The sequence below is a fragment of the Cryptotermes secundus genome, unplaced genomic scaffold, assembly GCF_002891405.2.
Source record: "Cryptotermes secundus unplaced genomic scaffold, Csec_1.0 scaffold1350, whole genome shotgun sequence".
In the NCBI taxonomy this organism is placed as follows: Eukaryota; Metazoa; Arthropoda; class Insecta; order Blattodea; family Kalotermitidae; genus Cryptotermes; species Cryptotermes secundus.
The window spans coordinates 380,117-396,564 of NW_019739242.1; the positions used below are offsets into that span (position 1 = coordinate 380,117).

Below are 16,448 nucleotides of genomic sequence, written 5' to 3' on the forward strand. Positions count from 1 at the left end.
TCATCTGCAGAAATCTAAGAAAATCATAAACACAAATGCCTGTTTAACCGATATGCTGCTTGAGATTCGAACCGCATACTTCCCGATAACTAGTGTAGTGTGTTACTCTGGATGATGTGTGTGGAAACCCCTTCACCTCTCAGCTGAGGGAACTACAAGAACCACGCCAGAGGAAAACAGAACCGCTGATCTCCCATACCGTAGCAGACGTGCTCGGATACACAGTTTGGCGTTGAACTTTCACAACGGGTCGTAGCCAGTCATCGCTACAAGGCAGCGACCCTAAAGTGGGGCGCGTCCAACAGGTTAAAAACCCGATACTTTAACCCCGTGATAGGCCAGCCAGTGATGGTCTCTACACATCTAAACATTTTTAGATCCAAAGACCTGTTTCTGGGCTTATATATCCGGCATCAAGGCAGTTGCCAATTTTCTTTTTCTTTTCTTATCTTAGTGAAGCCATTAATTATGAAGCCGAAGTTTTATTTAGGTCTGAGATGCCTGGTAATCGAATAAACCTTAGTTGTTCCGTTCGTATACGCCTATACATGAGAAGTTAATAAGGGACGGACGGACAGCTTGTTTTAATTATGAGTATGAGGGGTGAGCCATAAAACTGGCCCTAGCATTGCGATCTTCAATGGTCTATTGTGCTTTTAATTATGTCAATGCGGAAGGGGGGCACGCGTTAGCGTAGTGGTTGAGGTACTATGCTACAAGCCGGAAGGTCGCGGGTTCAAATCCAGATGAGGTCATTGGATTTTTTTCACTTGACTTAATCCTTCCAGCCGCACTAGGCCCTGGGGTTTACTCAGCCTCTAACAGAAATGAGTACCAGGAATTAATTAAATAATTTTCATGGGGAGTAAAGCGCGGCCGGTGCGCCATCTTTGAGCCGATTGTCTATATAATGTGGGACCCTCAACGTTTCACAACCCTATGGGCCTTCACGGCCTGGTACAGGGATAGCTTTACTTTTACTTTACTTTATGTCAATGCGGAAGATCTCATCTTGAGAAGCTAATAATAGCTCAGTTAATCAAATAATTCTAAAAATTTTATGAAACTCGTTAAGGTCCATTACCGTGCTCACAACAGCCCGCCTCTTCTCTGCATCCTAAGCCAGATAAATATCGTGACGTGCTGCCTGAAAGTCGGACTATGGAGCATATTTCAGCGTTCGTTGCTTGTCAACGGATGTCATTTCCTAGACAGCGGAATAGAATGCAGCATTGGAATTCTAATATTGAGTTTTCACGGTTACACCGAATTGTTCGAAGCGTTGTATGGCAACGGGAAAACCGAACTGTTGAGAAAGGGGTCCCATAAGCGGTGCGCAAAAGGCTGAATGTACCAGACGTTATAAGTGGATGATAGTACTTGCTAGTGTAAACCGGAGACCTGCGTGAATTATTTGTCGCATTACACAGGCAACACGCGACAATAGTCCAAATCGCCCACCTTACTTTTTAAGACCCATTTTAAAATTATCCTCTCATCTACGCTTATATCTCTCAAGTGGCCTTCGCCTTTGGTTTTCCGATTATAATTTTGGATGTTTTTTACATGGTTCCCTACCAATTTTAACATCGTAATAGCTTAATATGTGCCGGTCGCGGTAGCCGCGCGGTCTAAGACATGAACTGTTTTCGCTTGCTCGAACGCTGGAATCGTGGGTTAGAATCCCACTTAGGGTATGGATGTTTGGTGTGTGTATGCGTTTATTCTGTGTTTATGTAGAGGTCTTGTGACGGGCTGAACACCCGTCCAAGGAGTCCCACCGTCTATGAAAAATTTACGGAACTGAATAACATGCATGGGCCCCGAATGGGCTGGAAGAGAAATAAAAAATAAATAAAAAAAAATAAATAAAAAAAATAGCTTAAAATATAATTAAAATACAAGATACGAAGTTCCTCATTGCACAGTTTTCTCGATCTTTCTGTTGTGTCATTCCTCTGAAGTTCAAATGTTCCCCTCAGCTCTGCACAAACAGTCCATCCAAACACAAGAAGAGGAAATATTAACACTGCTAACATTCCACGGTATTCTCCTTTATAAGAAATTCTTCGATTAGACGAGGTCAGCGGTTCGCTGCCGACTCCCTAGTTCTTCTTATGGTTTCATTGTAATATACGGGATAGCTCAGTCGGTACAGCTACGGACAGGATGGCCAGAATCTGATTCCTGTCATGGGCAAGAGAAACTTCACAGCGTCCAGACCGGCTCTGAGGCCCAACCACCCTCCTACCAAATGAATACCCCCCTGGGGTAAAGCAGGCGGGGTGTGAAGCTGACCATTCACCTTCATCTAGAGCCGAGGTCAACATTGGCGGATGCTTAATTAATTAATTAATTAATTACAGGAATAATTTCACATTTTTACCTTTATCTACGCGTATAGTATATCACAGCCGGAAAGTTATAGTTTTAAAGTTGGCGACTTTTTTTTCTAAATATATTTCGAAAAAAAAATAATAACAAATTACCTCCTCGTTTGGTAGTGGGCCTCAAACTGCTTGTTCATTTTTGACCAAACTCGATACGGTGGGTCTGATTCTGTTGAATCATCCTGAGTTTTGTTTATTTGGATTATTTCAAGTCACTTGCCCTAAGAGCCACTTCACAGAATTGTGTAAATGAATATCTTGGTCTTCATAAGCATAACGTTTACGCCCTCTGACGGATTTTGATTCAGATGACGCGTGAGATTCATTTGCTGCAATTAGTTTCAAGACGAATATTACCTAAAACGCTTTGGGAGTATTAACTCGAGAGAAAATATCTTGAATAGAAGTTGCAGAGATCTGTATAAACGGGAATAATTTCGATACAGTCATTAATGCAATAATACCTGCTAATTGTGGACCAAGTGCGTTCCACCTTTATGCTACCGTCCTGCCATATGGCTCTACAGGTCAAGAAGAGACCAGAAAATAGCCAACACGTGTAAAAAAAAAGAATATAAAGTAGTCTCTGTGCTTAATTAAGCATTATGCAGTGAAGATATATCGGGGAGTGGAGGCATAGCTCCATCATTCTAGACCTCGACAATAATGGAGGTGAATGGTCGGCTTCGTACTCCCCCCCCCCTTTACCTCCAAGGAAATCACAATCGGTACTCTTTGAATTGAAGAGTGGGTGGGTCCCAGGGTCGGTCTGGACGCTGTGAGGAACAGAAAAATACTGTAATGCCGGGAATTAAACCCGGGCCGTCCACCCCGTCGCTATATCAACTGAGCTGTCCCGCTATTATGAAAATGATTACAATGCATTCAGAAACTCGTTCTTGTAGCTGTCGTTTTTATGAACGATTTGCGACATCTTAAGGCACTGTAAACAGCGTCGTTAAAGCAGCGTCCCGGAACTAAGCAAACGGCGTCTATCCACGTCCGCCCTATTTCCTGCTCGCTCAAGTTTAAACGTATTGCAATGTACGTCGTGTGTACCCGAAACGCTTCTTTCTTTTGTTACTCCGGGGGTACATTTGCTTTTTGCTCTTTTTTTTTTTTAAGACCATGAGCCAGGATAGCTCAACAGATATAGCGACGGGCTATGGACTGCAATGCCGGGGTTCGATTTCCAGCAAGAGCAGTAGATTACTCTCTACTCCATAGGGTCAAGACCGGTTCTCGAGCCCAAGCAGCCTCCTATCCAATGGGTATCGGGGGCGAAGTGGCCGGCGCGTGAAGCTAACTACTCACCTCCATCTAGTACCGAGGTCAAGAATGGTGGAGCTATACCCCACTCCCCCATACGTCTTTATGGCGTAATGCGTAATTAATTAACACAAGTGTAACTTTTGCCTTGCTCTTTAGGGATCAAATGATTTGTGTCGGACAAGGAAGTAACAAGAGGATGGGGAAGATAACACGTCACACTTCGTTTCCTTTACAGAATATTACATCATATTGGAAAGGCATGTAGCATGAATGCATACTATATAACTGTAGCCGGAAAATCTGAAGGAAGGAGGATACTTTGGAAATCCGGACTTTTCTTATTGTTCGGGGTTCTTTTTTTCTTTTTGTCAGGACCCTTTAGTTTCAGGCGAAACATAGGAGCTACAAGTAGACCCATATTTCTGACTCCGCTCCCTTTTTTATTATTGCTAGTGGTCCCTTGTACTGCGGCCACTTCTGGCCAATTGTACCAGCCCCAGATGATAGGTGAGGGTGATTGTGGAGCAACTGGTGGAATGAAGATAGGCAGGGGAAACCGAAGTAGTCGGAGAAAACCTGCCCCCGCGCCAATTTGTCCACCACAAATCCCACTTGTGCAGACCCGGGATCGAACCGGGGCCGCCGCGGTGGGAAGCCAGTGGCGCGGCCTACTCCGCTCCCTTACATTACAATCTAAGAGAGGTGTTTGTTTATACGCATTTTTACATGAATTTACCTTACAACTTCCAGTGGCACATAGCGCGGACACAGACGCAATGCTTTTGTCTCTCCAGTTTTCTCCTTCCGTTCCCATGTCTCTGGGCTGGTTACGAGGTGTCCATACACAGGTTTGTGTGTCTGTCCAATGTTGCTTCGTTTCCTGGCAACTATTTCGTAAAGTTATCACTGCGTGACTTTCTGACGATAAAGAGTAACAAATAATTTCCAGCAGAGCTCATAAGCCTACTTCTCTATCGCATGATTTCATCCTACAGATCAAATACTCCATTATTATTATTATTATTATTATTATTATTATTATACAAAACAAACTCCGTGGTTTTAGTCCGCAAGCGAAATATACCGACCTAGCGACCGCCGTTTGCCGGCGAAGTTAGTTACAACTTTAGCGGATATGAGGTGTCGCGTGGTCAGCGAAATGGATCCCCACGACCGATAATCTCGATTTTCTAGACCGGAGCCGCTGCTTTTCCATTCACGTAACTCNTTATTTCTTTGAAAAACTTCTTGCCCAAGCACAGATTCTGTATGCGTTAAATTGACCGCACTTCAGTTTCTCCGTGTTTTGGAGAAGATTCCGGTAAAATGTCCCCTTTGAAAAATGATTATCAAGGCTATTAACTTTGTCAGATCTAGCCCTTACAACTATTTTATGTAGTGTTATTTTGAACAGCATGTCATTTCAGACAAGTCTGCGCAAAATCCGAGAACTTAAAATAATCGTTCAGTCGGAAAGCATTTTAGCAGAAAGCGTTATTAATATTCTGCGCTGTTACACAAAATCATTCGTTTGTGTACCGATCGTGATATTCGAGGTCCATACATTGACTATATTATGGTCCAAGGAACCATTTTTCCAAGTGTCTAGAAAGGCACGTGTGAAAGAGAACATTCTTGACCCTACCGAGACCCGAACTCCGACCCCTCGTTCATCCAAGTCGCTATACAGACTACGCGATCCAGGCTCCTACCGTCAATCTATGTTACTCCCTTAATGTCAGATACCAAATTTTACACCCATACAGAACCATAGGCAAAATTATAGTTCTGCATATTCTAATTTTTATGTTTTTAGACGGCAGACGAGAAGACAAAAGGTTCTGGACTAAATGGTAGCAAGCATTAGCCGAATTTTGTAACCACCTATCAGACGATAACGTGTCATAACTCAGAAGATCACACTATGAAGAATTTAGCCAACTAGAAAAGTCGTTCTGTCGGCTCCCTGTACAGCAACACTACGTTCTACTTTTTTACAGTTACGACCATTACAGCTTTAGACACGTGTGGTGAGCCCAAATTCTTCCTGCCAATAGAGGCGACTGTCTGCAATACACCATGCGAGTATACCAGGCTTGAGTCCTTGCTATTGAAGGTCGAGTTTCGAGTGATCAGGAATCCTGCTTTGTATTCATGAGGTCTCAGATTCAAATCCCGGTCCAGACACCGGATATCCTGACTGAGATATTTTGCGCAATTCCTGTCACTCCAAGCAAATGGCGGAATGCTACCTCAAACGAAGTCACATTACTTCCTTGAAATATTTCTCATACATTAGTCACTATTCATCCTACCACTCGGTGCTGTCCCTGTGCTTAACTATGAATACGTATGGAGGTGGAAATTAGCTTCAAACGTTCTTAACTCCGGCACTAGATTTAGTTAAGTGGTCACCTTCATTTGCCAGCCCATTTACCTCGGGGGGAATAGCCCTCGTTTCCCTTAGACAGAAGGCTAGGAGGACCCCAGAGGAAAAGAAATGTGAGATTTGAATTTCTTACGGTATTATTAGGTCTATCGGATTCGATTCCCGGCACACGCAAAATTTTTCTTTTTGACATATTCAAACCATCTGTGGGGGTCAATCCGGTCTCACATCAAACGGTTGTCGAAACGTGAACCTAACCACTTATTTCCAGTAAGTACCAAAGTTAAATTTGCGTAGACATTTACCTTCACACTCTATGACATGGTGCTCATATCACCACTCTGTGTGACTATAAATTATTATAAATATCAGAATATCACTTTAAATGAGAGGAGACAACGAAGTCGCTTACCTGGTAATACTATTTGTTGTGGTAACTCGAAGCGCTCTCATGCGGTGCTCCTTCATTGTTAAACCAAAGGTTTGTGTTTCTGTTGAAAACAGCAACGATAATATCGATGCAATAGTGTTAATAGAATTAATTCGAAAATAGTTTGAAATAAGCTACAAAATGTGCTTCACTGACGGCAGCATTATCGTGTGATGAGAGCTTGATTACGCCTTCTTCGCGTATCTCTGCAGGTGCTGGAACCGTAGCTGTGAAGGGCAGTAGTGTCTGGTGCTTTTGTTGCTTTAACATTAACAATTGGACGGCAGTTGTACCGCGATAGGCAAGGCACTCACAGCTCCTGTTGGCAGTATTGACAGCTATAATTTATTCATTTCCGTGTCATCTTCTTCCTCTCTTGCTCATGGTAACCCCACCACCCTGCCTAGCAACACAACTTTGATCAGATGTTCACAAACAAATACCATAAACTTTGAAAAAATTATTCACGTATGAAAACTTTGATTTGTGCTGAGGCAATTTCCAGCAGAAAACAAATATATATTTTTTAGATCCTAATTTAAAATGACAAATTCAGCGAATTCAGTGAATGCATATAAAAAAGAAATAATGTAAATTGCATTCTTCTTTACCTAAAACTACGAATGCGTGACAAGCGGCGTTAAGTTCTGAGAACACAACAGCTAGAAATTAAAACAAGTCAACACAAAAATATATTTAATATCTCTCAGAACAATCGCATTTAACTTAGAATAGGCACGTTAATACTTAACGAACACGAAAATTCGTCATCATTTTCACGGCACGTGATGGAACGTCGCGCATCGACAACGCACATAACCAACGACCTCCACCACCGGCTCTTCGACCAATACTGATGTGTCGGCCTGCCGCTGCCTGCCACTGAACCTAGCACAGCCACGTTCTCTCTCTCTCTCTTTCTTTCCTTCTGCTTCGGATTTCTCCTAAAGCGACAGACAGATTTTTCGTTGCGCTACCGAGGTAGTTTTCAATTCACCCTTTTTTCATGATGCCTCACGTTTCCAGGTAAAATCACAGGCTAATGCCTCGTGATCCCCTCCAGGAACGAGGATATAATTCAATGATCAATGGTTTGTTTCAACGAGTCGATAAAGTAAGTTAAAGTTAATTAATTACGTACTACTCAATGAAGACGTACGGGGAGCGGATATATAGATTCACGTATTCTTTACCTCGGCACCCCCGGAGAAAGAGCCACCGGTACCAATTGGATAGAACGCTAGGAGGCCACCAGAAGCCATCTGGACGACGCGGTATAGTGATGTAAATGTATCCCTGTAAAGGACTGTGAAGGCCCATAGGGTTGTGAGACGTCGAGGCTCCTACATTTTCTAGACAATCGGCTCACAAATGGCGGTAAAGTTGTCAGCCTTACCCGTTGGCCGCCTTTCACCCCCCCCCCCGGGAGATTCCTGGTATTCACTTCTGTTAGAGGCTGAGTCGATCCCAGCGCCATAGTGAGGCTGGAAAGATTAGGTAAATTGAACAAAATATAATGACCTCAACGGGACTCAACCCTCGACCTTCCGGCTTGTAGCATAGTGCCTCAACCAACTACGCTACCTCTTGTCCCTGTCTGGGCGCCGCGAAGAGAAGTAAATTCTTTCCCCTACCGGGGCTTGAACTCCAACCCCGCGGCCATCCAGCCCGTAAGTCACTATACCGACTGAGCTATCGGACTCCCTCCATCGAGTCGATAGGTTAGGTTGAACAAAGGCAGGACATTCATAGTTTCTCCGTTTTCTCGGTATCATAATTTTCCATAATCAGTACGGAAGTGCAAACCCTATCGAAGTTCCGAAAATTAAATGTATCACTTGTTCCATAAACTTCTCCAGCATGCTCTGCCCTGTATTCGATCACACGCGCAGGACTGCATCCGTTCCGAAACGGGGTCTCGCCAAGCGTACGAGATAGATAACATGGACGTAGTGAGAAATTGTACGTCTTTGGTCTGGCTGCAAGCGGGACCGCAATACTTCCGCAGAAGAGAGAGATCCTGTCAATCTGGCACAAAGAAAAAGGCTTTTCGGCTGAGTAGTACTTCCATGTGACGGGGTTTGAATTAGTGAATGAATTTATTGACACACTTGTACACACCACTCAGAACTACAAGAAATTATAGCGCTATTGCTGAATCTCCACAATTTACAAATCAGCAGCACAAGATAAATATTCTCAGTCTTCACTAGCCATTATCAGACAACGGCTTCTAACAGTTGAGATTCTCCAGCTTCCCGCGCTCAGGCTCTCTTTTCACAGCCGTCTGAGCAGAACTCTTGCCAACTCAAATATAGCGCCTTCTCTCCTCAGCCTTCTCGACTCAACTACCAGCCCTCAACTGAAATCTTTCTCACTAACCAACCGTTTCATTTCACTCAACTGAACTCCCTCAGCCGGCCTGAGATCCTTGCTACATAGCCTCGGGGCGGACCCGACAGAAAACACCGCCTTCAAAAGTCCCTCTATCGTTGTTATAAGCAGTTGCCTAGCGATAGCTTGGATATAGTTGCCGTGTTTACCGGCCGTTATAAAGTAACTCATGTTCCTTCTTGCGATCCTTGTATAGCAACGAAACTACATGCTACAGTACGAAGAAGGGATTTGTGAGTGGCATTGGAAGTTGCGTAATGTAAATATACGCAATGTCCATTGTTTGTGATTAAGTTATATTACATTCCCAAACAGATAAAACACTTCGATATGGATGTAAACGTCTCCATTATCGATATGGAATTCCTTATCTACTGGCACACTTATTTATATTCTAAATAGAATTGTTCTGTATGCCTTTTCGGAATGCTTGCTACCGTTCAGTCAACCTTTTGTCTTCTCGTCTGCTGTCTATAAACATAAAAATTAGGATATACAAAACTATAATTTGCCCGTGGTTCTGTTTGGGTATGAAATCTGAAGGTGGAACATAGACTGAGGGTGTCTGAGAACAGGGTGCTGAGGAGAATATTTGGATCGAAGAGAGGTGAAGTGACAGGAGGTTGGAGAAAACTGCATAATGAGGAGCTTCATAACTTATACTCTTCTCCAAGTATAATTAGAATGATGAAATCAAGGACAATGAAATGGGCAGGGCATGTAGCACAAATTGGGGGAAAGTGTAATGCATATAGGATATTGGTGGGAAAGCCAGAAGGAAACAGACCACTGGGAAGACCAAGACGTAGGTGAGCGGACAATATTAAAATGGATCTCAGAGAGATAGGGTGGGATTGTATGGATTGGATTGATCTGGCTCAGGATAGGGCTCAGTGGAGGGCTCTTGTGAACACGGTAATGAAACTTCGGGTTCCATAAAATGCTGGGAAATTCTTGAGTGGATGCACAATTGGCGGCTTCTCAAGAAGGGCTCACCTCCATGAGTGAGTGATGCCTTTCGGGTACTCGCAAGAGTATCGATGCCCCTATTGTTGCTTTACCTGCTCCTTGATGAGCTCTCATTTTAGAGGGAAAATTGAATTTGCATTCCGGTATAATTTCAGCGTGATGAGTTGCTTTTACCACGTATACCACGTATTATCTAATCTGAGTATGCATTTCTGAGCGAAAATTGAAGCATAATACTGATTTATATATTTGGTACCTGAATATTTTCTGAGGCAACATTTCTTGTAATTCAAGAAGCAGCTCTTAAGTATGTGGAGCATAATACAGCTACGTTGCAAAACTGTCACTGTAAGACCAATACAGGTTTCTAAACTTCGGACGGGCTATACTTGCATACTCTAAAATTGTGATAGTGATTTTTTAAACGAGGATTTATTTATTAAATTATTCTTATACTGAAAGAGTGTAAAAAAATGGTAAAGCTATCCCTGTAACAGGCCGTGGAAGCCCATAGGGTTGTGATAGGTCGAGGATCCATCATTTTCTAGAAAGTCGGCTCAGAGATGGCGGTAAGTTTGTCAGGTTTACGGACCGACCGCCCTTTACCCCCCAGGAAGATTCCTGGTACTCATTTCTGTTAGAGGCTGAGCCGACCCTAGGTCCATAGTGCGGCTGGAAGGATTAGGTCAATTGAAAAAAAATTCACCTCATCGGGACTCGAACCCGCGACCTTCTTGCTTGAAGAATAGTGCCTCAACAAACCAGGGGAAATTATTTTAGTAGAAAAGAGTGTAATAATTTTTATTATTCTCCAGACCTTTCTTTGTATTTTCTGTCCTTTTCTCCAGCCTCTGCGAATACGACAACCGAGCCGGCATAGTCAGCTGGCCGCGATATTCTGCATATCACGACTGCAACACGTAGCAAGCACGCTGTAGTTGGTTACATCTGTGGTGTTATCAGCATGACTAGATTGTTTACTGATGCTATTATATTCTTTAGTGTAACTCAAACCACCATTTTCGTAATATGATACAGCCAGGTAAAAAGTATAACGTATAGTTGTCCCCCCCATGAAGACATACGAGAGAGTCTTGACCTCGGTACCAGATGGGGTTGAGTGGTCAACTTTATCCCCCGGTGCGCATTGGAGAGACGGGGTGGCCCCAACAGCCGGGTTGACAGTCAGATAGTCGCCAATATGCAGTAGTGCCCGGATAACGCAGTCGGGTATTTTTTCTTTAATGCTATTGGGGTGGGGCTAAGTCCCTTGTACTGCGACCACTTCTGGCCTATTGTACCAGCCCCAGATGATAGGTGAAGATGATTGTGGAGCAATTGGTGGAATGAAGATTGGCAGGTGAAACCGAAGTACTAGGAGAAAACCTGCCCCAGCGCCACTTTGTCCACCACAAATCCCACTTGACCAGACCCGGGAACTAACCCGGACCGCCGCGGTGGGAAGCCAGCGACTAACCGCTTGGGCTTTGGCGCTGCCCTTAGCGTCGTCGGTATAGCGACTGGCTACGGGCGGGAAGGTCAAGGGTTCGGAGTTCGAGTTTTTGTAGGGGCAAGATTTGTTTCCTCTCCACGTCGTCCAAACCGGTTCTGGGGTCCATTCAACCCCCTCCGGGGAGTGAAGATGACCAACCCTCCCAAGCTAGTAATCTGGTCAAGAATACTGCCTCATAATTCGTCACGGTGTAGTGCTTAATTTGTTAAGCACAGGGACAATTTCACCGTATCCTTGATTTGTTATTCAGAAGTTTCAAGTGTACTAGAATTAGATTTTGTACGATAGATGCCAGTATGTGTACTCACTGATATGTAATATTTAAGCACAAAAATACGGAAGATTCTTGAAAATGTCGACGTGAATTATTTAAATGTATATGCCTTGGTGTTCAAGATGACTGCGAGAATACTGATCAACGTTTGTATACCCGTATTTGGTGTCAGTCCACTTACGGACTTTGTCCATCGTCTAATAGTGCAAAGATAACACTACTTGAAGAGTTCTATCTTCTGGGATGTAAAGTCATTTATTCAACCAATGATCCGGAGCAATATTTCGCTTCCATTTTCAGGACTAAATAATAAGCAAAGCAAGAACACGACCCAATAGAACACAGCTTGACTGAAATTAGCTGTTTCTAGCGAACCCAGCTCAGTATGTACCCTTCTGCCTTGGAACAGATGTAGATCCATTTTCTGAAACATTTTACTGAACGATGGATGAAGTTAAAGCTTTCAAAATATTGAGCGTAATACTCCACGTCACAACTGTTCAGGAATACTTAATATTTGTATAATATATGTATCAGGATAGGGACTGGTTCAGGGCTCTTCTGAACGCGATAATGAACTTTCGGGTTCCATAAAATGCTGGGGAATTCTTGAGTAGCTGCAGAATTTGCGGCTCTTCCAGAAGGACTCAGCTCCATGAGTAAGTATGTATATCCCTGCAGCAAATTCTTGCAGATTTCTGATAACCGTAATTCTTTCTTCCCCCCCCCCAATAAGCTGGTCGCAAGGCCTCTACCTGTACACAAACACAGAAAAACGCACACACACACACACAAACTAAACATCCATGCCCTGAGTGGGATTCGAACCCACGATCCCGGTTTCCAAGCGAGCGAAGACAGTACATGCCTTAGAACGCTCGGCTACCGTGACCGGCTACCTTACATTTTACTGTATATTACTGTGTGCTCAATTAAATCGATCTAATTACAATTTTTTTTATAAGTCAAATTACGTGAGGGCCTACATAATTTTGTTCTTCCAATCATTTCTTGAGCTCCTCAAGGAGTTGAATCAAAATGTTAGAATTCAAAGCGACGTACACCGTGTTCAGAAACCGAAGAGGCCAATACAAATTCCTATGCCGCATAGGTACTCATTTCCCACAGAAACCGAGTCCGTTAGGACTTCAGGAAGCCATTTAATGTTTACAACTTATGAATGCCTACAAACTGTCGCACCATATCAGAGTTTACAGTTTCATTATATTTTTCGAAAAAGAAATAAATATTGCTCTGATAATGTCGTCATGAAAACTTTGACGCTGCAAAAGAGATCGCACAATGAAAGCGTCAGCGGTAAGACAATTAGTGAATAATGAATCACAAATGACTGTGACCTAGTTTGAGGTACTATTGTCGCATATGACTGGAAGGCCTGAAAGAATTCTTCTGCCAAGACAAATGTCGGACTGACGGGGTCACGCGGTAGCGTAGTTGGTTGAGGCACTATGCTACAAGCCGGAAGGTCGCAGGATCGAATCCCGATGAAGTAATCGAATTTTTTTCAATCTACTTAATCTTTCCAGGCGCACTATCGCCCTGGGGTAGACTCAGCCTCTTAACAGAAATGAGTACCAGGAATCTTCCAGGGGGTAAAGGGCGGCCGGCACGTAAGACTGACAACCTCATAGCCATCTGTGAGCCGATTGTCTAGAAAATGCGGGAGCCTCGACGTCTCACAACCCTATGGGTCTCCAAGGCCTCTTGCAGGGATACCTCTACTTTTTTTTGTCGGATTGAAAGAAGCGTCTGTCTTTTGTGTAACTGAGATTTCAACCCGGAACACCCTCAAAACGAAGCAGAAGTGGACTCGATGTTAGACGTTATCGTTGTAGGCTGGAAGGAAACGTGATAATAATTAAAGGACTGAAGAGAGAGAGAGAGACAGTGAGAAATCTGGAGGGGGGGAGGGAAATCAGAGACACTATGTTCAAGGGTGGGGCGGGGAACAGAACTCTTGCCGTCTTTGAAGGTTCCGGAGCAGTGCCCTCCCTCTAGGTAAAGGTAAATTTGAGAGAGGGTAAAGATTAAGGAAGTGAAATAGGTAGTGGGTTAGAATGTGGACTTTGAAGGCTTTCGTCTAAGTAATACATAAAAATTCAGTTCGTATGTCACAGGAAACATACTACGTTTCCGCTACGAAGATCACATGGTTAATGCTGTTTAAGGAAACAAAAGCTGTTTGTTGTGAGAACCATACGGAACACACAAGTGCACTATATGGGCAGAATTAAGAGTTTTAGTGTGTTGAAACAGTTTATACATCCTGGGCTTTAAAGGGTTAACTAGGGCCGTGCCATAGCTCAAGCGGTTAGTCGCTGGCTTCCCACCGCGGCGGCCCAGGTTCGATCCCGGCTCTGTTCAAGTGGGATTTGTGGTGGACAAAGTGGCGCTGGGGCAGGTTTTCTCCGAGTACTTCGGTTTCCCCTGCCAATCTTCATTCCACCAAATTCTCCATCATCATAATCACCCAGGGCAGGCTACAATAGGCCAATCAGTGGCCGCCGTGCTGAATGGACCCAGCTGGACTCCGCACCCCTTCTAAGCGAATTAAAAAAAAATTAAAGCGTTAACTTCATTTTCGAATAGCACGTATTATGGATAAGCAGAAAATAGGAAGCAGTCATCTGAGTATTTGTTCTGTGAGACTGACCAGAAGAGAATCCTATGAAAATGAATCAGTCCTGCAGTTGGTGATGGCATTACTTTCTGAATATTTGTATTACCTTTTAATAATAGCGCTACTTAAGCCTATAAAATGTAACTTATTTTGCAGTACATGTTGCTTGATCGCTTGCTGTGGATCCTAGTCTCTTTCCTTTATTACATCAGAATTTGTTGCCTGCAACCTTCCTATGTGAGGTCCACGAAGGATGTACAGAATTATTTTTTCTTAATTTACATACCTCTACGTTCTGAGTATGATTTAATAAAGGGACGTGCCCATTCATAACTTATTTCAATGTAAGTTTAACAAGAGATTTGACATGAACTTGTGGACGCATTTTTTATAATATTATGTTCCATGCACTTAAAAGTATGTGCTTTATGATGGGTGCTTGTTCTATTAATCCAGTCATTTATGCGTTAGACCTAGACACCATAAATTATAATTCTGTATTTCAGCATCCTGTTGCAGTTGTTTAACTTAACGTCCATGTATTTATCGTCCGTCAGTATTGCAACATTTGTTTAGTCACTACTTCATTTTAATTTTAGTTTAACATTATATACTTTGACACTACATGTTTCGGCCCCAAACGGCCATCTTCAGGTGTCTTGATATGTTACAAATATTTTATTCAATTATGTTAAGACAACACACCTAGTATAGACAACACCACACGCTGTGGAGGAAACACGCAAACCAGGGGCATATGGCAGTCAAAACTGAAAAGTAGGCTACGAACGTGTGGGACAAGCTGCCGAGACAAAACACCCTGGACAGACATACATTTATGAACAATGGACGACACCGCGTGTGAGGTGAAATAAAATGCACAAAAATAACGTGGGTATAATAGAAACTTTAAAGGGTTTCATCTGGTCTTGCCTTGAAAAGAGGACTACAGCGTGTGATTTTAACACGGGCTAACACAGTGTAGCAGTTTTAGCATAATTTAATAATATATTTGTAACATATCAAGACACCTGAAGATGGCCGTTTGGGGCCGAAACATGTAGTGTCAAAGTGTATAATGTTAAACTAAAATTAAAATTAAGTAGTGAATAAACAGGTGTTGCAATATTGACGGACGATAAATACATGGACGTAAACCATAAATTATATGTGGTCATCTCAATATCTCAATACACTACAGAAGCATAGATTCACTATACAGTGATTCGATTTCTAAATTTGAGGATCTGACAGAATTGAAGTATCGTTCTTTGTACGAACATTGTACGCCCCGTATTTAAGTGGGTTAGAATACTTCCACCGTAGCCTTGCGAGTCATAGAAGGCGATGTAAACGGGAACCCGCTGACTCTGGGGATATAACTGGGCCACCCTGTCACTGGGGGACATATATACAGAGATCTGGTCCTCCAGGTTGGGGTTGAGCGCGTGGCTGATGATCTTGACCTGTAAAAGAATTTCCTTCAAATAGCTCTTCAATTACCCTCACTAGGCTGAGTGGACCCCGTTCCAGACCCATTACTTTTCAGAAAAATCTTGTAACCCCGAGAATCGAACCCGGGACCTCTACTCGTAGATATGTAGGCAGGAACTCTGACCACTAGACCACAGAGGCGGTCTTGCGAAATCCATGGAAGTGAAAAATCATATGCAGTCTGGCAGATCTTCAAATGAAGACTTCTTTTTATTGCTAGTGGGGTGGAACTAAGTCCCTTGTACTGCGGCCACTTCTGGCCTATTGTACCAGCCCGAGACGATAGGTGAGGCTGATTGTGGAGCAATTGGTGGAATGAAGATTGGCAGGGGAAACCAAGGTACTCGGGAGAAAACCTGCTCCAGTGCCACTTTGTTCACCATAAATCCTACTTGACCATATCCGGGATCGAACCAAATGAAGATTTACTTACTTATGAAGCTGATCCCTTCTCGAGGAGCAGCCAAATCTGCAGCTACTCAAGAATTTCCCAGCACTTCATGGAAACTGAAGGTTCATTACCGTGTTCAGAAGAGCCCTCCACTGGTCCCTATCCTGAGCCAGATTAATCCAATCCATACCATCCCATCCTATCTCTCAACGATCCATTTTAATATTGTGCACCCACCTGCGCCTTGGTCTTCCCAATTTTCTCTTTCTTTCTGGCTTTTCGTTAAATGCA

The 16,448-nt window shown here is 43.2% G+C and overlaps 2 protein-coding genes across 3 annotated transcripts in view; one reads left to right on the forward strand and one right to left on the reverse strand.

Moving 5' to 3' along the window:
• The window catches only part of LOC111871874, a 141,295-nt gene extending 133,982 nt beyond the window's left edge, over positions 1 to 7,313 (reverse strand). The window contains exons 1-2 of one of the 2 annotated variants that reach the window (XM_023865257.2): positions 7,093 to 7,313; positions 6,464 to 6,800 (exon numbers count right to left, since the gene is read on the reverse strand). In XM_023865257.2, coding sequence (XP_023721025.1) covers positions 6,464 to 6,519 — 56 coding nt within the window. In that variant the 5' untranslated portion in view covers positions 6,520 to 6,800; positions 7,093 to 7,313. Of the gene's footprint in view, positions 1 to 6,463; positions 6,885 to 7,092 lie in introns of both variants that reach the window. The other variant, XM_033754441.1, reaches the window with a different exon arrangement.
• LOC111871890 overlaps positions 1 to 16,448 on the forward strand; it is a 197,643-nt gene that overhangs the window by 118,844 nt on the left and 62,351 nt on the right. The gene's annotated exons all lie outside the window — the stretch shown is intronic.